Here is a 27,086-nt window from a genome sequence, read left to right as displayed (position 1 = left end):
TCCTCTCACTATGGAGTCCCCTATTACCACGGCTCTGTGCGATGTCCAACTCTTCCGCTCTGCCTCCATGCCAACGTTTGATTGACAGACCTGGCTGCCTCGCGGATTGGCAGTGTCATCTGTCTCTACTGTTTCCAAAAGATTCAACTTGTTCCTGACAGGTCCTTCCCCCGGGGTCTCTTGCACCTGTCTCCTCTCTGCCTTCCTCATCGTCTGCTCTCTTCTGCTCCCTTCTGGGATGGTCGGTGTAATAACCTCGCTGAAGGTCTTGTCCAGAAAGATCTCGTTCTCTCGGATGAGCCTAAGGCCCTCGAGTTCTTTCATCAGTGCTGCAATATGCTCTGTCAGTAGCTGAATGTGCACACACTTTCCACAATTATACGAGCCAGACACACCAGAGTCATTGACCTCCCACATCTAGAACACACCCACTCAAATAACAATCACTTCCCTTCCCGACCGGCTTTGTGCTCCGACTTCACTTCTGCCCAGCTCCCACCACTCTCTGATGCCCTGGGGAAAAGTCTCTGGCTATCTACTGTATCTATGCCTCTTATTAGCTTGTGTACCTCGCAAATGTACAATCTCTGGAAAACAAGATGGACGAACTGAGATCACGTTCAGCTTCCAGCGTGAGTGCAGAGAGAACTGTGGGACTGCTGTGCACTCTGCTTCACAGAAACCTGGCTCAACCCATCCATTCCTGACTGTGTACTTCAGGTTGATGTTTATCTATCCATCAAATGGACCATACAGCCTCCTCGGGAAAGACAAAGGGTGGAGGGGTTTTCTTTTTAATCAACAATTTGAGGTGCATGGACATTGCAACCCTGGGCAACCATTACTCCCCAAATTTTGAATTCCTCACCATTAAGTGCCACCCCTTCTATCTACCACAGGAATTTACTACAGCTATACTAACTGCTGTGTACATACCACCACAAGCAAAGGTTAGGGAAGCTCTGGATGTGCTGTACTCCACCACTAACACCTTGGAGATGGAAAATCCCGAGGCCCTGTTTATTGTAACTGACGACTTCAATTAAGCCAATCCAGGGAAGGTGTTGCCCAAGTACCACCAGAACATTACCTACCCCACCAGGGGCCCGAATATTTTAGACCACTGCTACACCACTGTGAAAGATGCCTACTGCTCCATCCCCCGCCCACATTTCGGGAACTCCGACCACAATGCCGTGTTTCTTCTCGTGGCTTACAGGAGACCCTCTTGCAGATACAGGTGTAGTGCTGGTCAGAGGAGGCAAAGGATCAACTCTGGTGCTGTCTGGAATTGTCTGATTGGGCCATGTTCAAACAGTCCGCAGGTACCTTGGGCGAGTCCGCCACCACCACAGATTTTATCAGTAAGTGTGTGGAGGAATGCATACCGAGGAAGTCAATCCCTGTGTTCCCAACAGGAATCCCTGGATGAATCAGGACATACAGAACCTGCTAAAAACCAGGTGTGAGGCCTTCAGGTCAGGAGACCCACTCAAATATAAGGAATCCAAGTATGACCTTCGCAGAGCCATTAGGACAGCCAAGGACCAATACTGATCCAAACTAGAGACCCAGACAGACACCCGGTGACTATGGCAAGGACTGAATGACATCATAGGTTCTAAAAAGAGATAGTGCAAGATAGCAGACAATGACACATCCCTCCCAGATCGTCTCAACGCTTTCTATGCTCGCTTTGAGCAGACTTTCGGCAGAGAGGTAACACCTATTCTGACAAGTCCAGACGAACCTAACCCAACAGTCACTGCATCAGAGGTCAGATCAGTTTCCCTTCATGTGAGTCCAAGGAAAGCGGTAGAACCAGATGGAGTACCAGGCCGTGCACTCAGAGCATGTGCAGACCAACTGGCAGAGGTCTTCTCAGACATCTTCAACTCTTCCTGCAGCAGGCCACTCTCCCTGCCTGTTTCAAGAGGGCCAACATCACCCCTGTGCCTAAGAAGGCTCATGCAGCATGTCTTAATGACTACCGCCCAGTGGCCCTAACTTTGGTGGTCATGAAGTGCTTTGAAAGGCTGGTCATGGCATCCATCAACTCCAGCCTCCCCACTACTCTTGACCCAATCCAATTTGCCTGTCAGACCAACAGATTCACGTCAGATGCCATATCACTTGCCTGTCACTCCTCCAAAAACAGCTATGTAAGAATCCTACTCATTGACTACAGTAGAGCTTTCAACACTATTATCCCCTCAAGACTGATTACTAAGCCTAGTGATCTCGGACTAAGCCCCACTCTCTGCAACTGGATCCGCAGTTTCCTGACCTACAGGCTACAATCAGTGAAGAATGGGGACAATATGTCATCCTCACTAACACTCAACACTGGAGCCCCCCCAAAGATGTGTACTCAGCCCCCTACTGTACTCACTGTACACCCATGACTACGTCGCCAAATATCAGACTAATGCCATTTACAAGTTTACTGATGACATAGTTGGTAAAATTTCAGATGGTGACGAAACAGACTACAGAGAGGGGGTGCAGGACATGGGAAAATGGAGAACAACCTAGCTCTCAATGCCGGCAAAACCAAGGAAATCGTTATTGACTTTTGGTGGGATGTTGCTCATGCCCCCCCTAAACTTTAACAGCACAGAGGTAGAACGAGTGGAGAGTGTCAAGATCCTGGGAATGGTCATCCAAAACAAGCTTTCTTGGATTCTTCATATGGACGCATTGGTTACAAAGGCCCAACAATGTTTCTTCTTCCTTAGGCAGCTGAGGAAATTTGGCATGATGGCAAATACCCTTGCCAACTTTTATAAGTGTGCCATCGAGAGCATTCTGTCTGGATGTATCATTACCCGGTATGGCAACTGTACCATTCAAGTTCGGAGACGGTTACAGAGAGTGGTGAACTCAGCCTGAACAATCACAAATGCCAACGTCCCATCTATAGAATCCATCTACCAGGCCCACTGTCAAGGCTAGGCCGCCAAGAACCATCCCACTCTGGCAATGGTTTTCTACAACCTCTACAATCGGGGAGAAGGTACAGAAGTCTGAACACATGCACCAGCTGGTTTCGAAACAGTTTCTACCCTACTGTTGTTAGAATACTGAATGGACCCACAAACTCTTAACATTCGCCTGTACCTGTGTTTTTGTTTTTGCCGCTGTTTACCTATTATTTACTTATCTATGCTACTTAACTCTGTGGTCTGCCTGTATTGCTCACAAGAGTAAGCTTTTCACTGTGCCTCGGTACACATAACAATAAATTAAATTCAGTTCAATTCAATTCAATTCAATTCTAGCTCACTCACTGCTCTTCATAAGACATGCCCTCCAGTCCATGCAGCATCCTGGTAAATCTCCTCTGCACCCTCTCTAAAGCATCTACATCCTTCCTGTAATGGAGTGCCCAAAACTGGACACAATATTCCCGTGTGATCTAACCAGGGTTTTATAGGGCTGCAGCAAAAGCTCGCAGCTCTTAAACTCAAATCCCCTGTTACTGAAAGCCAAAACACCATACACCTTCTTTATAACCCTATCAATTTGGGTGGCTACTTTGAGGGATCTACGTACGTTGACCCCAAGATCCTGCTGTTCCTCCACGCTGTTCCTCCAAGAACCCTGTCTTCAACCCTGTATCCAGCATTGAAATTCGACTTTCCAAAATGAATTATTTTGCATTTATCCAGATTGAACTCCACCTTGATGGGCACACCTGATCAGAGGAACACCATGTGTTCCTGGAATGCCAATACTTTGGATGCTACACCAGTTGGGTCAACAGGCTGAGGAGAGGCAGATAGAGTTTAATTTGAAGGTATTGCATTTTGTTAAATGAATAAGGACAGGACCTATACATTTTAAAGTAGCTACCTGATGAAGGAGCAGTGCTCCAAAAGCTTGTACTTCCAAATACACCTGTTGGACTATAACCTGGTGTTGTGTGATTTTTAATTTATAAGTAGAGCCTTGAGTAGTGTTGTAGAACTGAGAGACCTAGGGTTCAGGTATATAATTCTTTGAAGCTTTCATCACATTTAGACAGGAGATTAAGAAAGTATACAAACAGTACAGAGAGAACTCAGCTAACAGCTAGATATACATCAGAACAACAGTTACCTGTAGTACTGGATCACAAAATGTCACTGACTTACTGTTTGTGTGGTTGGGGCTTTCAGTGGTGCTTCAAACTCAGTAGGTGTGTTCAGCACAGTTGTGTTTGTACAGGAGATACATCTCCCTGTCCTGTAACACAGATAAAATCATAAAAGTCCCTGTATGGATTGATGGTTTCAATTTCTTATTGAGAGTGTTCAGCAGTTACTTTAGCATGTATCCAAAACCAGACACATAGAACGCATGTTGTGGAGTTACTTTGACATCTCTGAATGCTGTTCCAATTGCTCTGATTATGTACCTCATATTCTCAGGGCTAGCAGGGAAATGGCAGTGGGAGTGGAAGGCTCCTTGGCATTGGGTGCAGCGTTTCAGGTCTCCACCCACTTTGCACACGCCACAGCTGGGGTTCAGGGGTTGATTTTCGTGGGTCTGCAGCAGCACCTGAAAGTATAAAGTGGCATTAGGAATTGCATCACTCCGTCCCAGACAATGTAATGATAGAGCAAGAATGGAACTTCTTGACTTCAGCCTGGGGAAACTGTTTGCAGAAAGGACAGACGTTGATTGAAAAGAGAAAGAGGGTAAAAAAAGGGGGAAGGGCTCCAATTAAGAGTTAAAAGAGGGGAATAGGATAGCAGTGATTGCAGGAGGGAAGAGAGGAGGGAATATTAAAGGCACAGGGTAACAGGAAGTGATGGAAGGATAGAAGTGAAGTCAAGATGGGGGAAGGGAGAAGAAGGTACTTAGAGAAGGAAGAAGAAATATTGAGAACGAGATTGTAGGATGCAGGAGGAAGATTACCATTGTTCAAATAAGGGCATTGTCTTATGCCATCAATAACAGAAGAAGATGGAAAATATAGTGGAGTGACAAAAGGAAAATGCAGAGGTCCCAATTTGTGATTAAATGATAGATGAGTGAGATAAATAGATCCCGGACTGTCATGTGATGAGTCCGGAAGGGAACCCAAATTCAAGTTTGCCATGGTAGGATTGGGGAAAGGGCACCCAGACTGATCATGAAGGAGAGAAGAGTGAGTTCCCAGAAAATGAAGAACATTGATCCTAAACTGTGCTGATGAAAATGGGGTACAGGGGGGAGTGGGTGACAGTTGGAAATTCCTAGCTGCGTCTGTGATTGTAGACTGGGTAAGAGGCGGGGTAACATTGGAGCTGAGTCTGTGTGATAGTACGGGGAACACTGTGATATTTGGTACAATGCAAACATCATGTAATGAATTGTGTTACCCGCTGTTTCTGATTGGCAGTAAGATTGGCTGAAGAGGAAGCTGAAGAGGATGTTGAAGATGGTGCTGTGGTTACTGCTGTGGATTGTAGTCCAATGCTAGGAGGATGTTCTCTGTTGGTAAATGGTGATGATCTCAGCAGCTGCTCCAACTCTCCCACCAATTTCTGCTGATACAAGACTACCTAGTGTACAAAATAAAACAATCACTGCACAGGTAACTATGGAGTAATCATCACAAGCTTTCAAAACAAATCCCTGGCTAAATGCAGTTCCCAATTCCAGCAAAATGAATGGGAAGGAAGCTAATGGAGGGAAAACAGTGAGAAGACCATACTATGTGAGGATTTGGAGTGCAAAATACTGATGTATAGTGACAGGAGCAAGTTTAGGATCATGCTGAAGGAAATGTGATGGGGGAATAAGGGGAGTATAGCTGAGAGATGAGGGAGACCTGGTGAAATAACAAAGGCAGTTTAAGTTTGGGTTGATTTCGGGAGATTAGAAGGAAAATAATTCAAGATATTGGTAAAGGGTTTGATTAACTACTGTTGGCTTGGCAAAGTTAGTAAATGTAACTTGGAGATATGGAAGTTGGGATGACAAATACACAGATGTATGTACAGGTAGCTAGCACTTAGATACGGCATATTATTAATGTTCAATAGATGGCAGTAAGATCATTCTTGGGCAATATTTATGAAGATGAAAGTTAGGATATTATTGTTAGAATTTCATAGTATGTACATCACAGAAACAAAACACTCACCAAACCAATCTTTGGTGCTCATATTGAAACCTCTTCCCTTCTTTCCTGTTCTCCCACAACCCTCCTTCCTATGCCTGTATAGCTTTCCCTTAAATACAACTGTACCACTTATCTCAACTACTCCCTGTGATAATGGATTCTACATCCTTAACACTCTGGATAAATAAGTTCCTTTTGGATTCCCTATTTGATTTCTTGGTGACTTGCATATTAATGATCTTTAGTTTTGCTCTCCACCAAAAGTGGAAAATGTATCTCAGTGCATACTCAGTTAAAACCATTCCCAATTTAAACGTTATGTAATAGGTCACCTTTCAGCCTTTTCTTTTCAAGAGCAACGAGTCGCAGTGTTTCTACAGAGGCATAAGTTTCCATTTCTGGAATCAGATTTATCAGCTTTCCTTGAACCCTCTCCGCTATCTCTATATCTACAAAAGCAGTTGAACCTCAAGTTTTCATATCTTCTCTGATTTTCAAATTTTGTCCCTCTGGGACTTTAGCATTTAATTTTTTTTAAAAAAAAAGTAGCCTTAATAATCTACATCACAGCTTTTAGTGTATATTTGCACTCCCAGGTTTCTCTCATGCTCCATCTCATTTATAAAATCATAAAATCCATGTGGAAGCAGGCCATTCAGCCCATCAACTCCACACCGCTCCTCCGAAGAGCATTCCATCCAGATCCACCCCCACTACACTATCCCTGTAAACATGAATTTCCCAAGGCTAATCCACCTCGCCTACACATTTTTGGATTGTGGGAGGAAACCACAGCACCAGAAGGAAACCCACACAGATATAGAAAGAATGAGTTAGATTATTGTTATCCAAATATTATGTGACTTCCTTTATTTTTTTACCAGAATACATTAATATCTCATATTTATCTCTATTCAAATTCATTTACCAATTATTTCATAGAATTTCATAGAATCCCTACAGTGTGGAAACATGTCTACACCGACCCTTCGAAGAGTAACCCACCCAGAACCATTCCCCTTCCCTATTTCTCTACATTTACCTCTGACTAATGCACCTAACCTATGGGCAATTTAGCATGGCTCTTTGGAGGGGCGGTGTGGACTCAGTAGGCCAAATAGCCTGCTTCCACACTGCAGCGATTCTGTGATTCTATAAATGGGGGTGGAGTTTGAGAGAGACTTGGGAGTGCAAATTATATTCCTATTCCATATTAATGTCTTCTTGGAACTTATTATATTGTATTACACTTTATTGACTGTCTCTCCAATTTGGTGTCATCTGCAAATTTGGATTTGTGATTCTCAAGTCTAAATTATTAATGTTAATGTTGAGCATCAGTAATCTCAGTGATCTCACTTATCCTTGGAGGAAACCACTTTCCATTTTCTGTCATTCAGAAATACTACCCTTTAGCCACATGCTCTGCTTTCGATTTCCTATTCTTTCTATACATGGTCATTTAAGTTCTAGATATAGAATAGATGGGGATTATTGATCCGTATCTTGGAAATGGAAGCGAGATCATAAATTGGTAGAGTTTTAGAGATGGAGACAAGGGTATTTTTGTTAGGTGCAAGTTAAATGTGTTTACTGGGAAGTATTTTTGAGATGGAAATGTATATGTCATTGGTCAGTCATTGAAGGAAAATGGATGAGGTGAAACATGATTTTACTGAGCTCTGGTATTGAATATACCACAAGACATCACTGTCATTGTGATCTGTCTAACCATAAGTTAGTCATGAACAAAGCAGCTTAAAAAGGAGGCCTTTGATCTATATTTATCTAACAGCAGTATTTGACTCACCAAAGAAGCCAATCTTGTGCTATTTTGGGAAAGTTTTTAGTTGTTGTTTTCTATATTAATGCCATGTATGATACTAAACATAGTTAACCCACTGGTCATGCATGTTACATTGACTGCTTTGAAGCTAAGTTCTGTAGAACTAAATGGGCTGATGGTTACTGCAGTGGGACATGACTTACTTGGACTCCTGCTGTGCTCTGTGATTGCTGGTTCTTCTCAGGTGCTGAGGATAATGGAGCTCGGCTGTCACCAGCTTTGTTAGTGCAGGATAAACATCTCCAGGTACCACTGAGCAGATAAAGAAACAAAATTTAAAAATTGCTCAGACAAATAGTTAGGAATGCATTTGAAGATCAAATGCATTGTTATAAATCCACAGGTGAATTTATACATTGCAAATAGAAGAGCGTTATGTTTGTTATATAATTATATCACAAACTGGAATCGATATAATGAAAATTGAATGTGTAACAGACTATTATCATGGCTTTATCATGAGTGGACATTGTGTTATAAAGAATATTATAATGGATAGCTCTATAATGAAGGTTGGGTATGTAGAAGAGTATTATGACTAAGTTTTATAACAAAAATAGGATGTGCATGAGTAAGTATTATAGCTGAAAGCTTTATAATGAGGGGTTATATTTGGCAAAGTAGTGATGAACCTCCCGTTAAATCTGAATGAAGAAAATGGATTGGAAAATTGGACAGTATGTATGGTAGGCAATCTGAATTTTGTCCATTTTATAGCAATGCCACAAGTTAAACTCATCTCCACTGTCGGTGCTTGTACATGAAAACTGGAATCTTGATTATGCTGCCAGAGGTTTCTGACTATGAAGCAGCACCAGGACATTGGCTCAGAACTTAAACTGCCTCTTTTCCAGTACAGTCAGAGGTGTCATCTTTTGCATCAGATGTTAAAGTGAGGTCTGTCCACCCTCTTGGGCAAAAGCAAGAAAAATCATTGTGCCAATTGAAGAAGAGCAAAGAAGGTCTTGTGTTCTAGCTGTCACTTATACCTTAAAGACAACACCATGAAAATAAATTAACTAGATCATTAATGTTCTTGGGACCTATCTGGTTGCAGATTACCAGTTGAATAATTCTACCTTTTAACTATGACTGGACTTCATAAGTAATTCATTGAATCAGCACCATTTTGAAAGAAATGGTCTTGGTCTATTAAGTAACTAATTCTGTGCCCTCTAATACCTTTTTTGAGTGGGTATTCTTCATGGTGGAGTCACAGATAGATAGGATAGTGAAGAAGGTGTTTGGTAAACTGGCCTTTATTAATCAATGTATTGAGTAAAGGAGTTGGGATGTCATATTGTGGCTATACTGGACATTGATTAGACCAATTTTGGAATATTCTGTTCAACTCTGGTCTCCCTCCTATAGAAAAGATGCTGTTAAACTTGAATGTGTACAGAAGAGATTTACAAGGATATTGTCGGGGTTGGAGGGTTGAATGAGTTGCTAGAGGAAGTGGTGGAGGCTGGTACAATTGCACATTTAAAAGGCATCTGGAAGGTACATGATTAGGAATGTTTAGAGGGATATGGGCTAAGTGTTGGCAAATGAGACCAGATTAATTTACGATTTCTGGTTGGCATGGACAAGTTGGACTGAAGGGTCTGTTTCTGTGCTGTACATCTTTATGACTTTATGTATTATCATAGATATGTCACCAAACAGTGGGAAATTAGACCCAAACACAATCCTATTTTTTCTGATATTGATACATGCACTTACTCACAAGCTTCAACGGGATATTGTTCAGAAATAAAGGGAAAAATAAAGTCTGTATTTTTAAATCATCTTTCACAACCTCAGCTTGTTACAAATTGATTGCCACTTAACATATGATATTGAAGTATGGTCACTGTTGGAAAAATGGCAGTCAATTTTGCAAGGAAAAGCCCCACAGGAAATAAATAATGTAAGTTAAAACAAAATCCTTCAGGAGGTGTGGGCTTTGCCAGATCTACATTATCCATTTCTAACTGTCATCATGATCTGCTTTCCTGAACCACAGTTAAAAATCACACAACACCAGGTTATAGTCCAACAGGTTTATTTGGAAGCACTAGCTTTCGGAGCGCTGCTCCTTCATCAGGTGGTCCCATCTGATATAGCAGCGCTCCGAAAGCTGGTGTTTCCAAATAAACCTGTTGGATTTTAACCTGATTTTGTATGGTTTTTAACCTGATAGACCCCAGTCCAACACCGGCTTCTCCAAATCATTCCTGAACCATTACAGTCTACCTGGTGGAGGTAGACCAACAGTGCTGTTAGAAAGAGAGTTCCAGGATTTTGGATGCAGTGTGGGAACAGTGATCTATTTTCAAGAAAGGATGGTATGTGATGCACAGGGAATGTGCAAATGTGGCATTCCCATACATCTTCTGTGCCCTTATCCTTCTAGCTGTTGGAGATCATGGGCGAGGAAAGTACTATTGAAGGAGTCTTACTGAGTTACTGACCAATAGAGACCAAATAAACTGCTTATGGATGTTAGTGTTGCTTGAACTAGTGCCGTGAGCTATCCAGTCGAGGTTACATACAAGGACTTTGGTTTAATGTCTCATCCAAATGGTAGTGAAGAATGCTCTCAAATTACATTAAAATACCAATGCAGGCTACTTGCTCTCAATTCTTGTGCAGTGTTCAAACTCACAACCTCCTGACTCCAAGATGAGGGGCCAGCCACTCAGCCATAGTAACTCTGAGATCCATAAAGTGATGTATTTTTCCACAGTTCCAGTACTTACTTGGGTATTTCTCTGAGGGGAGGTACAAGGCAGCCTAAATGAAAGGCCCTTGGACAGCCATCACAGCAGATCAGTTCACCTCCATCTCTGCACACTGCACACTCATCATCGTTCTTCTGTTCAGACAGGAAATGGGGAAAAGAAAATGTGAGCCAAACAGAAGCAAACTGAGGCCTGGAGGGAACCAGGGGCAAGGGCCTTGTGATTCTCACTCTTACTTGCCTTTTGTGGAACTCATTGTTTATCACTAGTCATTACGATCTATACTCCTCCAAAATAAATCCAGTTACATATCTGGCTCCTTGACCTGGCCACTAGCAATCTGAGACATGTTTCGCACATGTGCTTTTCCTTCTGTTGCAAGCAAAGCCTTTGTGCTCTCATCCGTCTATCAGTACCCTCAATACCCTGAGCGTTCAATGGAAAATGGGGATGGACCTTCACTGTAAACTAAGGGAGACTAAAAGGAGATTTGATAGAAGTTTTCAAAGTCATGAAGCAGTCTGGACCTGCAGTTATTCCTGCCCCACCCCCCATTTCCCTCCAAAACCTTCAAATTATCATTTTTCAATGTTTAAATGTCTTTATAGTCTTGTATCTCCCTGTCTGTAATGTTCTCCATCTATAGAACACACTCAGAACAATCTATACTTCCAAATGTGGTCTGCTGTGTATCCTTATCTCCCTTCACCCAACTGTGGTATTTGTGTCCTCAGCCAGATAAACACAAAATTCGAACACAAGATTAAAGGCTGTGTATAAAGTTGTTGTTGTTGTTCTTGCTGTTCTGCAATACCTGTGCCAGGGGTAAACCTTTGCAGCGAGTGGCCAACTTCCAGGTCTTACTCCGACTCTTCCCTCCTGGATCCTCAGACTTATTGAGAACATGTGTTTCTCCGGCACCCTTAATTCCCTTTTTGGAAATTCCTGAATGGAACATACCAGATGTCAATATTCCTCACAGTGTATATTATTGAACCATATACAGAAGGAGGCAATTCGGTCCATCATGCCTGTGTAAGCCTATCAAAAGAGTTATCCAATTAAACTCATTCCCTTACCCTACTGCCATGGCCTCCCAATCTTTCCCTTTCAATATTCTGCAATTCCCATTTGAAAGTTACTGCTGATTGCTTTCATCAACCTTTCCGATAATTCATCAAAACACGTAAGGAAATTACTCTCATCTCACCTCTTTTGTCAAGCATATTCCCAATGTACTCCAGCTGATACTTGATAAGGTTTTTCCTTATTTATTGAAGCAAAACCTTTCATGATTTGGACTTTCCTATCAACCTCCCTCAAATTTTCTCTACTCCAACGAGAATAGTCCAGATTTCCTTTACTATTTCACCCAAATTGAAATTATATATCCTCAGTGCCACTGTCATAAATCTCCACTGAATGCTCCCTTAGGCCTTAACATCTTTCTTAAATTAGGTACAGCACTCCATTTTAGACCTAACCAGTGATTAGTAAAGGTTTAGCTCAACATCTTTGCCTTTGAGTGTAAAGACCCTGAGGTTACTCTACCTTACCACCCGCCATTTGAAAATTATACCACTTAATCTAAATTTCTTTCTCTCAGTCTTCCCACCAAATTGCATTCTACCATATTGGTCTCCATTAAACTGCATTGAACATTTACTAAGCTATGTACGGTCCTCACACTCAACAAGTTCTCCTTCAAATCCTCCCACTTTCATCAGACCACAGGGGTAGCCATGGGCACCCACATCTGCCCCAGCTATGCTTGCCTCTTCATAGGGTAAATAGACAGTCTATTTTCCATAGTTACATCAACACCATTCCCCACTTTTTCCTCCGCTACATCGCTGACTGTATCAGTGCCACCTTGTGCTCCCATGAGTAGGTTGAACAGTTCATCAACTTCACTAACACCTTCCAAATTGACCTCAAGTTCACCTGGGCTATCTCAGACACATCCCTCCCCTTCCTGGACATCTCCATCTCCAACTCTGGCGACCGACTAAACACAGATATCTATTTCAAACCCACCGACTCCTATAGCCACCTTGACTACACCTCCTCCCACCTCCCCTCCCTGTTAAAATGCAATTCCTTACGGACAATTCCACTGCCTCCACTGTGTCTGCTCCCAAGCAGAGCAATTCCACTCTAGGGCAACGAGATGGCCTCCCGTTTCAGGGATCGCAATTTCTCCTCTCATGTGATCAACAATGCCCTCCAGCGCATCTCCGCCACTTGCTGCACCTCCGCCCTTGAACCCCATCCTTCCAACCGCAACAAGGATAGAACCCCCATGGTCCTCACCTTTCCCTAATACAATGCATCATCCTCCACCATTTCTGCCAGCTATAGGCAGACCCCACTATCACAGATATATTTCCATCCCCATCGCTATCTGCGCTTTGCAGGGACCTTTCCCTCTGTGATTCCCTCGTTAGGTCCATGCCCCCACCAACCCACCCTCCACTCCTGGCATCCTCCCTTGCCACCGCAAGAGGTGTAAAACCTGTGCCCACACCACTCTCCCTCACCTCCATCCAAGTCACCAAAGGATCTTTCCACATCCGGCAGAGATTTTTCTGCACATTCACCCACCTCATCTACTGCATCCATCGCTCTCGATGTGCTCTCCTCTACATCAGGGAGACAGAACACTAACTTGCGGAGTGCTTCAGGGAACATCTCTGGGACACACGCACTAAACAGCCCCACTTCAACTCCCCCTCCCTCTCCCCCAAGGATATGCATGTCCTGGGCATCATCCACTGCCAAACCATATCCACCTGCCAACTGGAGGAAGAACGCCTCATCTTCTACCTTGGGACCCTTCAACCACAGGGCATCAACATCGACTTCATTACTTTCCAAATCTTCCCCCCTCACCTCATCCCAGATCCAATCTTCCATTTCAGCACCGTCCTCTTGACCTGTCCTATCTGCCATCTTCCTTCCCACCTATCAGCTCCTCCCCATAACAATTACCCTCACTTGCATCCACCTGTTGGCTTCCCACCTACTTTCTTTCCAGCCTCACCCCCACCCCTCTATTTATCTCTCATCCCCCTTCCCCCTCCACATTCCATGAAGAGCTTATGCCCAAAATGTTGACTCTCCTGCTCCTTGGATGCTGCCTGACCTGCTGTGCTTTTCCAGCGTCACCCTTTTCGACTCTCACTCTCCAGCAACTGCAGTCCTCAATTTCTCCACACTGTTGTACTATCATGCTTGATATTGACTTCGGTTCTGAGTTTGGCATCTTCTGCAAGCTCACTTGAGACCTAACAAGCGACTCATAAAGGTTTAGCATAAAGTTCTTGCGTTTCTACAGTGGTAGTGTTGCTGGGTCTGCAAAATGACCGGGAAATGGAAGGGAATATGGCCTGTTATGCACCATCCTTTGAAAGTTAGAGGGTGACATTAAGGTCACAACATGGTCGAGAAATTCGAGTTGGAAAGTGTGGCGCTGCAAAAGCACAGCTGGTCAGGCAGCATCCGAGGAGCAGGAGAGTCCATGTTTCAGGCATAAGCCCTTCATCAGGAATCATGATTCTCACTTGAGAATGTAATTTTTAAAAAGTTCTGAGATTTACATATGAAAGAACTGAAAACAACAAGGTCATTCAAAAAGATGAGAGACATAACAAACAATCCAGGTCTTTTCCAATGTATAATTTCAGTTACATCACGCTGTAAACTTTTGCTATAAATTCTGTGTCTTACAATCTTATACTTCACAACCACTTGATGAAGAAGCAGCGCTCTGAAAGCTAGTGCTTCCAAATAAACCTGTTGGACTATAATCTGGTGTTGTGTGATTTGTAACTTTGTACACCCCAGTCTAATACTGGCACCTCCAAATCAAAAAGTGATGGAAATACTCAGCAGGTCTGGCTGCTTCTACGGTATGAGATATAAAGTTTACGTTTCAGGTTATGACCTTTGCTTTAGTACTATGCAAGTCTGGATTCTCTCTATTCACTTCTTACATACGAGTCCTTGTGATCCATTTTCGAAATGGTGAAGGAAGTATGTTCAATAATAACATTTTAAAGGCAATTGGAAAAAAGGGAAAATTTGAAGAGTTTTGGGAAGAGAGCTGAGAATTGTATTGCCTTTCCAAAAGTCAGTGCAGTTATAATGGACCGAACAGTCTCCTTACTCATCTTACATTCTACTAATAGGTCAATTCTAATACCTCCTCAACCCAATGTATGTTTCTATTAATGTGTTTAGCTCTTGGTGCAAGAGCATTGAATTGAATTGAAGTAGCTTTATTGTCACATGTACTCAAACACAGTGGAAAGTTTATAAGTTGCCATCTGCAGTGCTATCTTGGGTACAAAGCTTATTCAGTTACAAGGTTAATTTCAGTGTAACAATATCCCCAGCATAGTGACCAGTATAGAGTACCTAGGTACAATCGTTAGTTATGGAATAGAGAAATTGAAGAAAAAAAGATGCATTACAACTATATTTGCATATTAGTTCACTTCTGAAATTGCATTGTGACTGGTTTAATACCTGATTCTAAGACTTGCTTGATGAGAATCCCTTTGAGGTTAGCACTCGAGGCAGAAAGCTCATTAGTTGCATGATTGTTATCTTTTTGAACTGGTTGTGATCCTTATTAAAAGGAAAGACAAAAATAAATGCGTATGAAAAATTTCAGACATAACCTTCAGAAAATTAGTGCAGTACTTCACGAAAGAGATAGGAAACATTTTATTAATGCGCATAATAACAAAAGTAAGAGTAACAAAATAAGGAGATACTTAATATGTCTCAACTAAAATTAGCACCAATGAGAAAGGAAGAGTCTCTGGGAAGGGTGGATCATCTACAGCTCAACAAACAAGTTAAGGGTAACATCAAATTAAAAGAAACACTGTACAAATCTGTCAAGGTTAGTGGTAGTTCAGAAAATTGGTTAAATTTTAAGAATTAACAAAGAATGACAAAAATTAGAGACAGAAAGCAATCTCTTCCAGTCAGCTAGCTAGCTATAAAAACAGGTAATGAGAGTTTCCCCAATATTTGAATAGTGACTCAAACTAATTTTGCTCCCTAGATTTAGTCTGGAAGAACTGATAACAGAAAATAGGGAAATAGCAAACATGTTAAATAGGTATTTTTAATTTCATGTAGAGGTCTTGTAACACTTCTCAAAGAAACCTGAAAATTAAAAGGTGAAAGAGATGGAGGAGCTTAAAACAATCTTTGCCACCAAATAAAACTATTGGACCTAAAGATTGACAAGTCTCGAAAACCAGATGGCCTGCATCCTTTGATCTCAAAAGAAGTGGCGTTGCTTATAATCTTCCAAAATTATTAAAATTCTAGGAGAGCCTAAGCAGATTGGAAAGGGGGAGATTAAAAGCAGTAAACCATAGGCCTAACAGCCCATCATCTAAATCTATCAATGTCATCAAGTTTAGAAGGAACCTAAATTGTCAAAGTGGGGGTAAAGCATCTACAAAAGGATATCTCTACAAGTGAATGGAGTATAATGTGGAAAAATGTGATCTCCATTATGGCAGGAAGAAGAGAAAAGGAGGATACTATCCATAAGAATTGAGATTAGTATAAACAGTCAGCAAGTGATCAGAAAGTCAAATGGAATGTTGGCACGCATTGCAAAGGGAATAGAACCTAGAACCATGGAAATGATACAGCACAGAGGGGAACCATACAATCCCTATACTATGGAAACAGGCCTTTTGGCCCAACAAGTTCACACCGACCCTCTGAAGAGTAACCCACCCAGACCAATTCCCTTACCCTATATTTACCCCTAAGTAATGGACAATTTAGCATGGCTAATTCACCTAACCTGCACATCTTTGGATTGTGGGAGGAAACTGGAGCACCCAGAGGAAGCCCACATAGGCATGGGGAGAATGTACAAACTCTACACAGACAGTGGCCTGAGGCTGGAATCAAACCGGTGTCCCTGGTACTGTGAGGCAGCAGTACAAACCACTGAGCCATCATGCCACCCCTAGTCTTATCCATGCCAACCCAAAGACACCTAGATGGCCTTTCTAATGCCATCTTCCTGCACATGACATGTAGCTCTGCAGCTTATAGTACTTGAGGGGCAGATCCAGGTATTTTTTAAACGAGTTAGGGTCTCTGCCTCCATCACCAACTCAGGCAGCGAATTCCACTCACCCACCACCCTTTGCGTTAAAAGATTTTTCCCTCATGTCCCCTCTAATCCTTCTGCCATTTAGCTTGATCTAGGAGCCCTGTTTTTTGAACGCTCTGCCAATGGAAACAGATTCCCTCCATCTCCACCCATCACAATTTTATATACCTCAATCATGTCACCCCACCCCAGCCTTTGCTGTTCCAAGGAAAACAACCCCAACCTCTCGTTGTAGCTACTATTCTCCAGCCCAGGCAACATTCTATTAAATCGTCTCTGCACTTTCTCCAGAGTAGTTACATTCTTCCTGTAATGTGGTGAGTTTTCTTTAACTGAATATTAAAGTCAGAAAATTTTACTGTAGCTTTACAGGGCATTGGTGAGACCACATTTGGAACACTGCTCACTGATTTGGACTCCTTTTTACATTTTTAAAAGTATGCAATTGCATTAAAAACAGTTCAGAAAAGATTCACTTAGCTTCTACCTGGGATGAATGGCTTTTCTTAGGAAAAAGGGTTGAAAATATTGGATCTGGATTCCCCTGTGTTTAGAAGATTGGGAAGTTCCCCATTTCAAATACAAAAGACCATAGGGTAAATTGATACATGGCAGCTATAAGGAAGCCATTTAGCACTGAGAAAATTCACTCTTAAGGTGGAAAGACAGAGTTCTTTTTCTCTAAGAAACAATGACCTGTTCAATCACAATCTTATTGAACGGTAGGGCAGGCTTTAAGGGCCAAAGGGCCTACTTCGGCTCTGAAGTCCTGTGTTCACAGCTCACTAACAAAGTCCCAGTTCATTGACACAAAAAATTATATCTCACTGACAATGAAGAGTAATATCTCACCACGCACAGAATAATATCTCAATGATAACACAGAGTAATATCTCACTACACACAGTAATATCTCAATGATAATGCAGAGTAATACCTGACCACAGTGTAATGTCTACTAGGAGAAAGTGAGGACTGCAGATGCTGGAGTACCAGAGTTGAAAATTTTCCAGCACCACATTTTTCAACTACAGAGTAATATCTCACTACACACAGAATAATATCTCACTAAACATAGAGTAATATCTCATTCCTCACAGTAACATTTCACTGACGCTGTTATCTCACTGATAAAAGAAGTGACATCTCATTACACATTGAATTAAAAATCACAAAACACCAGGTTATAGACCAACAGGTTAATGTGGAAGTACTAACTACCTGATGAAGGAGCAGCACTCTGAAAGCTTGTACTTTCAAATAAATCTGTTGGATTATAACCTGGTGTTGTGTGATTTTTAACTTTGTCTACTTCAGTCCAACACTGGCACCTCCACATCATATACACAGAGTAACATCTCACTTACTCACATAGTCATATTTCTTTGATACACAGAATAACATTTTAATGACAGAAGACATTTCACAGGCAGAATTACGTTTTCAAGTCACAAAAAAAGCCACTGGCAATGAGTCACATCTCACTGACTGAGCGACATCTAGCTGACACAGAGTAACATCTCTTTGATACACAGAGTAATATGTCATTGCTACATGGAAGGCCCAGGAACTCATGAAACCCTGTCAAAAGTCCTTAGGTCAGAAAATCGGTTGTGGTCAAGGAAATATCTCTGAGTGGATCCAATTCCTGCCCCTTTGAAAACATTCTGTAATGGTGCAGAAATCAAAAATCTCAGCTCAAAGGTGTTGGGTGGAAAATTACATCAATTCCACCATAATCCAATGCTAAGCAGCCACATTTCTAACCTTGAGGCACTTGGTATCCAATTGCAGAAACTCTTTAGGTTATGTTGAGCTTCAACAGAGCTGTAGCTCTGCTTATGGAAGCTGCCTTCCAAGCTGGGCTTGAGTACAGTGTTTGAGGGTGAGCCAAAATGTTGCAGCCCCATTTCCTGAAGATCTTTGCACAGTGTCACTTAATCCAATCATGCTCGAATCTGAGACTACTTACCACTTCTTTGAGGCACTCTGACAACGTTAGTGTTCTCTGTTTTTTTCACGATTCTTCCTTTCAATATCGTCCCTGAAAAGCAACATGGTTAATGTCCCATTGCTGAAGAGCACCAAACCAAGTATCCAGATACTGTCATCCTGTGTCGAGAGTCTCCTGCAAATGGCTCAGTTGATAACCCATAAATTTCTGAATCACAAGGTTGTTCAATTCATCACCAGTTTTGGACAATCCAGATATCTTAACTGGTGTTTATATGGCCAACTAAGGGCCTCAATTGGCTCATGGATTTCAAGACTAAGGGGCACATTTTTAAACTGAGAGGAGAGAGATTTTCAAAAGACATGGGGGCAATCTTTTTACACGGAGGGTGCAGCATGTGTGAAATGGTGGATGCAGGTACAGTACAACATTTAAGAGACAGTTAGACAAGTACATGAACAAGAAATATTTAGAGGGATGTAGGCCAAGCACAGGCAGGTGGGACTAGCTTAGTTTGGGATTATGGTTGCCATGGGCTAGTTGAACCAAAGGGTCTGTTTCCATTCTGCATGGCTCTATGATTAGTTGGGCCATCCAACACATTGCCTGCCACTGACAAAATACCAGTGAAGGCAGGTAGGTGGTAGCTGCAGTGCCCAATTTTACAACAGCCTCGTCAACCACTGCTCCACCTACTGGCCATACCATTCCACCCTTGAGTATGGTGAAGGCAGAAGCAATTAAAGTTTTCAAAAGAGCATTGCGTAAGTGCCTGAAGAGAAGAAAACTTGCAGGACAATGGGAAAAAACACAAAGGAGTGAGATTGGCCGAGTCACATTTTCAGAGAAGTAGCATAGACTTGGTGTTCAGAACAGACACCCTGTGTTCTGTAACCATCCTCTGATTGAATCCCCTCCATGAGCCTCACCAGTGATGAAACATTTGGATAATGGCACTGAAGTAATAAAAATTCAGAACCCCAAGATGATATTCAGGGGACATGGTCTCAAATATCACCATGGCAGATGGTGAATGCAATAACAGTCTGAAATTAAAACTAATCCCATGAGAAACCCTATGTCTATTGCTGTTGAAAACCTGTCTGGTTTACTCATTTCCCTCAGGGATAGAGATTGGCCAAAAATATCTGGTGTGGCAAGTATGACTCCAGACCTATGGCAATGTACGTGATTCTTAACTATCCTCTGGGCAGTTCATTGTGGGCAATAAATGCTGACCCAGCCTGTGACCCTTTCATCCCATGAAGGTATAAGCAAAATACAAAGTGGGCAAGTGCTGAATTTAGCAGCCCACCTGCCTAAATTTGGATAACTAACTGAAGGTCAACTCAGTTGTTAAAAAGTCTGTTAAACTGAAAAACATGCTGCTCATTCCAAAATATGGTCACCCTGGATGGCCAAACAGGAGTGAGTAAGCTGTTTTTATCAGCCTCCATGTGAAAAGGATGGGAGGAAGGGGAGCACATCATTAAGGACAAGGGTTCTGCATGCATCAGGGACACCTTTACTCCACCAAAGATATAAGCCACCTTCCTTCCAAACTGCCTGTTCAACATAAACTGGCTGCTCGAACCCCCTCCCTCCTCCCTGGGCTCTGGGATTGCTCATTGTTCACAAACTGCAGGACTTAACCTTCCCGGCACAGACTGGGTCCCCCTTGTGTTCTTTCCTGCACTTTCGGCCATGCCCACTAATTAACCCTGGTACTGGGAGGAGTGCTGAAGCTGCAGCCCAGTCAGATCAGCTAGCTGAGTGATTATGAGAATAGAACTTCCTCCTGAGTGAAGGGTAGTAGTCCCACTGTTAAGCAATTTAGTTCACTCAGTGTTATAGTTATGACAGAGGTTATCTCAGACAGCATCAGCTTCCAGCTAACTTCTGTGTGCGTGTGTGTGTGTGAGACTTTATGTCTGCATGTATTGTTTACACTATAGGTACATGTCTCAGTACTGTGTGTCTGTCTGAATGAATGAATATGTGCATGTGTGAATACCTAATGAATGAATCCACGGCTCATTATCTGGGGTGTGTGTCTGTGTTTCTGTACTTGGTCTATTCGAGTGTACGGACATCCCAGTACTACAGCTATAGTGCTTACTCACTATATATTTGAACCTGGCATAACCTGAACTCATTGTTTTTGCTGAATGGACTGTTTAATGCTGCAATCCAGGGACCCTTATAGAATGCTCTCTTACCTGGTGTCTCCTTGTTATTGCCACATTTTGTATTCATGCCAGCTGCATTAGCTGGTGACTCCTCGGGAGATTTCCGTTTTAGCGGAGGCCTCGTTGTTATCTGATTGGGAGACATTCTGGGGGTTTTCCTTCCTCGTCTCAGTTTATTTAGATCTAAGTCTGTAAGTTCCAAGCAGAACAGTTAATTCTTCTTACTTTCCTCCTGCAGTTTCGTAAAAAATATCAACTTACTTGGATGACTAATTCTGGTTAGGGGCATAGATGAAAGGTTGATCATGAAATGTTCTGACTGTATGACTGTTCACTGACAATGTGAGGAAAGGATCCCACAGTTCACTAATCCTCAGTTCAAAAACTTTCCTTCCCCCTACTAGTTTCATCCAGAGATCCTTTCTGTTCTGTCCCCTTATTCCTCATTCACCCAGGAGCAGCATAATCCTTCAAGTTCCCTCATGTTTCATGTTTCACTCATGTTAAAATGCTTATGGTCCGGCTTCCTCTGACTCCAAACACCAGGCTAATAGTTATTATTGGTGGTACCTTGAATGAGTCTCAATTATTACCGCATTGCAGCAAAAAATTAAATTGCTAATAATTGGTACACCAGGGATAGCGTTCAAGATAGGAATCACTGAAAATTTCAGTTGTGATCCCCAGCTGTGGGAGGTACCAGAACAATGATCAACATTAGCACAAGAGCAATCATTTATCTCCCAGCATATTCATTTGGTTGGGGATACTTAAATAGACTGTTCTATGTTCTTACTGCAAAAGACAGAGAAAGAGAGAGTGTCTCACATGGTAAATGGAACATTAGGAGATCGGTTAGCTCAGTTGGCTGGACAGCTGCTTTGCAATGCAGGGTGATGCCAACAGCAATGCGTTTGATTCCTATACGGCCTAAGGTGCTCTACTTCTCAATCTTTCCCCTCACCTGAGGTATGGTAACCCTCAGGTTAAATGACCACCAATCTATTGAGAGAGCAGCCCTTTAGTCTTGTAGGAGTATGGTAATCTTACATTGTTAAATTTGACATGGTCCAAACATAGCAGGGACAGGAAACCTATACAAGTCACAGGTCGAAACAGAACAGTGATTTTGACAGAGACAGATATAAGTTGAGAGACAGGCCTGGATTTTCATCCTTGGATTGCAAGTGGAGTCATTTCCTAATGCCCCAATTCCACCTCTTGTCCAGCGGGCCAGTCCACCTGAATTTCAAGACAGAATGTGAGTGATGCCTGGAGTAAGGGATGCCATCTCCTGAGTAGCAGGCCTGAGGCTGGATGCTGAGGCAGGCAGGTTAGAAGGCTAACCACCATTCACTGGCACATTGACCCAGTTGGAGTCATAGAGATGTTCAGCATGGAAACAGACCTTTTGGTCCAAATTGTCCATACCAACCAGGTATCCTAAATTAATCTGGTCCCGTTTATCAGCATTTGGCCCATATTCCTCTAAACCTGTATTCATGTACCTATTCAGATGTCTTTTAAATGTTGTAATTGTACTAGCCTCTATCACTTCCTCTGGCTGCTTATTCTGTACACGCACCACCCTCTATGTGAAAAACTTGCCTCTTAGGTCCCTTTTAACTTTTTCCCCTCATAGTAAGTACCCTTAAGGTTTGGACTACCCTGCCTTTACTATTTAGGTAAAAACAAGGGCTGCAGATGCTGGAAACCAGATTCTAGATTAGAGTGGTGCTGGAAAATCACAGTAGTTCAGACAGTATCCGAGGAGCAGGAAAATCGACGTTTCGGGCAAAAGCCCTTCATCATTTTTTACTATTTACCCTATCCATGCCCCTCATGATTTTATAAATCTCTACAAGGTCACCCCTCAGCCTCTGACCCTCCAGGGAAAATATACCCAGCCTATTCAACCTCTCTCTATATCTCAAACTCTCCAACCCTGGCAACATCCTTGTAAATCTTTTCTGAACCCTTTCAAGTTTCACAACACCTTTCCTGTCGCTGGGAGACCAGAATTGAATGCAGTATTCCAAAAGTGGCCTAACCAATGTCCTGTTTGCCGCAAAATGAGCTCCCAAATCCTATACTCAATGCTCTGACCAATAAAGGGCAGTTTACCAAATGCCTTCTTCACTACCCTACCTATCTGCAACGCCACCTTCAAGAAACTATGAACCTGCACTCCAAGGTCTCTTTGCCTGACAACAATCAGTTCTGAATACAGGTATCAGAAACTCACACCAGTGCCCATTAATTGCCTCCATGCCTCCTTATACTCCCATGTCTACACAACCAGCACCCACTGATGTGGTTTCTTTGGTAAAACTCCATCGTCAGTATGGGTATAATCTGAGTACTTACTGTCCTATACATTGGGTCACATAATATTCTCCACATAGTTCGAGTTCTTATTAAGAGATCTGTCTTGAAATTTAGTAACAACAGTAAAACTTCACACTGCTATAATATCACAGACATGTAAATAAGATGGATAAATTACCCATCAGGAAGACAATTATAACACAGACAACTTGCTGTCAATATCTTGGGAGTTACCATTGATCTGAAACTAAACTGGACCAGTAACAATTTGTATGGAAAGATACAAATCCTGCACTAACAAATCAGGAGTGGGATGGAATACTTGCCACTTATCTGGATGAGGGCAGTTCCAACAACACTAAAGATACTCAGCACCATCCAGGAAACAACAACTCATTCTTGATTAGCACGCCATCACTAATGTCAATATTTGCTTCTTCCATTACTGATATACATAGCAGCAGTGCATACAATACAAGATGCATTTCAACAACTCAGAGCGGCACGGTGGCACAGTGGTTAGCACTGCTGTCTCACAGCGCTAAAGACCTGGGTTCAATTCCCAACTCAGGTGACTGACTGTGTGGAGTTTGCACATTCTCCCCGTGTCTGCGTGGGTTTCCTCCGGGTGCTCCAGTTTCCTCCCACAGTCCAAAGATGTGCAGGTTAGGTGAATCGGCCATGCTAAATTGCCCGTAGTGTTAGGTAAAGGGGTAAATGTAGGGGAATGGGTGGGTTGCGCTTCGGCAGGTCAGTGTGGACTTGTTGGGCCGAAGGGCCTGTTTCCACACTGCAAGTAATCTAATCTAAACTCACAGAGGCTTCTTTGACTGCAGCTTCCAACCCTGTTACCTCCAGCACCTAGAAGGACAGGGCAGCAGATACATGGGAACATGCAAATACTCTCGAAGTTAGATGCCATCCTGACTTGGAACTACGTTGCTATTCCTTCGCTGGCCCCGGATCAAAAGCCAGGAACTCCCCTTCCTAACAGCACTGTGGGTCTACCCGCACAACAAGGAGCACAGTGGTTCAAAAAGACAGTTCACCATCAGCTTCTGAAGCACAATTAGGAATGAGCAATAAATATTGGTCTCGCCAGCGATTCCCAGACCCCTTGAATGAATTTGTATATAAACAAAAAAGGAGAACGAGACAGCCCAACAGTCAAAGTGCTACAAAATAGCCAAATTTGAACTACATCCCCCTCAGCACATTCTGTTCACACATAATCTTTAAAAATAGAGTCATGTGCATACTGGCATTAAATAAGACATAGCAGATCATCTTGATTAGATTAGATTCCCTACAGCATGGAAACAGGCCCTTCGGCCCAACAAGTCCACACCAGCCCTCTGAAGAGTAACCCACCCAGACTCATTTCCCTACATTTACCCCTGAATAATGCACCTAACACTATGGGCAATTTAGTATTGGCAAGTCACCTGACCTGCACATCTTTTGGAATCTGGGAGGAAACCAGAGCACCCAGAGGAAACCCATGGAGACACAGGGAGAATGTACAAACTCCACACAGACGGTTGCCTGAGGCTGGAATCAAACTCAAGTCTCTGGCACTTTGAGGTAGCAGTGCTAACCACTGAGCCACCATGCCACTCTTAAGTTTGTGCAGTATTGTAAAATGATTGATAGAGAGTTGGGAGTCAGGTTTATATTGGTCTTGATGGAAATAAGGAGAGATGTAAAAAAATGGTTATATTATCACTATTACCCTATTCTCAGTTAAAAGTAAACCATGGCGAAGGACAGAATGAAATTCACGAAAGCATTAATTGGAAACCAAGAGAGAGAGAGTGAGAGAGAGAGTGAGGTAGTCAAAAACACAGAGATTAGAAAGAAAAAAAGGCAACAGGACACCCACACTCAGAGATTGAGAGAGTGAAGGTGTGAAAGCAAGGGAATGAAAAAGACAAATACACAGAAATAAATAGGAAACAAAAAAATCAACATATACAGATGAGGAGTGTGCAGGAGGGAAAAATCTCCTTCCCTTTGTTTCTCTGTAATTGTTTCCCTGTCAACTCTCTAGGGCGGCACGATGGCACAGTGGTTAGCACTGCTGCCTCGCAGTGCCAGAGACCCGGGTTCAATTCCTGCCTCAGGCAACTCTGTGTGGAGTTTGCGCATTATCCCTGTGTCTGTGTGCGTTTACTCTGGTTTCCTCCCACAGTCCAAAAATGTGCAGGTTAGGTGAATTGGCCATGCTAAATTGCCCGTAGTGTTAGTTGAAGGGGTAAATGTAGGGGAATAGGTCTGAGTGGGTTGCTCTTCGGAGGGTCGGTGTGGACTTGATGGGCCGAAGGGCCTATTTCCACACTGTAAGTAATCTAATCTCTTCACAATCTGTTGTGGTTATGTTGTCCTCACAATCTCCTGGATTGTAAGAAATTGAACACGCTGGTTGTTTCCTGTGCACCTTGTGGCAGATAGACATCAGAGCCATTATTCTCTTCCCTTACCTTTTGGAAAGCTGTGGTAAACAGGCTGGAGTTTGGGGTACCGCTCCAGATTATAGTCTTTGAAAAGATTCTTCCAGAACTCACTAATGGATCCATTGTTCTTCTCCAGAATCCATGTGAGGACAGTGTACACAGCCTTGTTGCTACCCTTCTGTTCCTTCAGCTGTAATGTTTCCTGTTGAAAATCAGTGAGTAACTTTTCATTAATCTGAGTGTATTTCAGTAATTCTGGAAATATGAGGCTGAGACTGGATGACAGAAAGGTGGACCAGTTCCTTCAATGGTTACTCATATTTAAAGTCAAACATTTCTGCCATGTACAGGTCCATTTGCAATCACTCACACCAGTTTCTCATTTTCATTGCAGACTATTTCATTTTTTCTCAATTGTCTTTTCCTAGCTTGCCTTCTTCCCCTTTTGGAAGCTTTTTAAAATTTAATTTTCATTTGCTACAGTATTTGCATTTTTTTCTCATGTTCCCTTCTTCATGTTCGCTTCGCTTTCCTTGTTTTTGCTGCAACTGTCTTTCTCACATTCTCATTCTTTCTCTCTTTCTAATGTTCCCATTCATTCTCATATTCTGATTCTCACATTCTCTCTCCAATGTTCTTTTCCTCTAGCAAGTTTTGGCCTCGTGTTTTCTATCCAAGTGAGAGCTCAACCTATTTCAAGACAGACTTGGTATCTGAGTCAGGGCACTGTTGTTGATTAAGCAGTCTGTACAGAGGACATTATTTGATAGGCTTTCCTACTCCTGAAATTTCTTGCATTGCTCCAACACACTGCAAAGGTTTGAATGGGATGAATTTGTGGTATCACAATCTCACTTCTTAGTACTACAGTTTGCTTTGCCCTGGTCCACTGCCATGACGACACATTGATTGGCTGAGCATTGACCCATTTTGATACCTTGAATATTTGCTCGGTGATGACATCATGATCCACCAGTCCATGTAGAAATGGGAAGAGATCATCAATGGCCATTGAAATCTCGGTCCTGTTCACCTTCAAGATCTGTCTGAGATCCTCCTCGGGATTTTTATCACAGTTCGACATTCTGTGGACGAATGTACAGAAGATAAACAGTCTACAGAGGTATCGACATTGCACTGATCTGAAAGTGTACTGAAAGACAGTAGTTCCTGAATCAAACACACAGCCGAAACCAGCAGCAAATCCCTGAACCAGTAATAGAAATTAAACTCAAACCAGAAACTGTTCCTGAAACAGAACCAGAAATTAAACTCAAACCAGAAACTGCTCCTGAACCAGAACCAGAAATTAAACTCAAACCAGAAACTGTTCCTGAAA

At 42.5% G+C, this 27,086-nt stretch overlaps 1 protein-coding gene across 1 annotated transcript in view; it reads right to left on the bottom strand.

Moving 5' to 3' along the window:
• Positions 1 to 26,831, bottom strand: part of aire (autoimmune regulator) — a 43,480-nt gene extending 16,649 nt beyond the window's left edge. Inside the window, exons 1-10 of the mRNA XM_043702923.1 lie at positions 26,685 to 26,831; positions 25,775 to 25,949; positions 20,997 to 21,155; positions 15,197 to 15,298; positions 11,481 to 11,611; positions 10,685 to 10,800; positions 8,084 to 8,192; positions 5,349 to 5,531; positions 4,400 to 4,542; positions 4,137 to 4,227 (exon numbers count right to left, since the gene is read on the bottom strand). Of these exons, the coding sequence (XP_043558858.1) occupies positions 4,137 to 4,227; positions 4,400 to 4,542; positions 5,349 to 5,531; positions 8,084 to 8,192; positions 10,685 to 10,800; positions 11,481 to 11,611; positions 15,197 to 15,298; positions 20,997 to 21,155; positions 25,775 to 25,949; positions 26,685 to 26,831 (1,356 nt within the window). The remainder of the gene's footprint in view (positions 1 to 4,136; positions 4,228 to 4,399; positions 4,543 to 5,348; positions 5,532 to 8,083; positions 8,193 to 10,684; positions 10,801 to 11,480; positions 11,612 to 15,196; positions 15,299 to 20,996; positions 21,156 to 25,774; positions 25,950 to 26,684) is intronic.
• Between the last annotated feature and the right edge of the window lie 255 nt (positions 26,832 to 27,086).

This window comes from Chiloscyllium plagiosum, chromosome 13 (genome assembly GCF_004010195.1).
Source record: "Chiloscyllium plagiosum isolate BGI_BamShark_2017 chromosome 13, ASM401019v2, whole genome shotgun sequence".
Taxonomy (NCBI): Eukaryota; Metazoa; Chordata; class Chondrichthyes; order Orectolobiformes; family Hemiscylliidae; genus Chiloscyllium; species Chiloscyllium plagiosum.
This window is presented reverse-complemented; position numbering and strand designations above follow the sequence as displayed.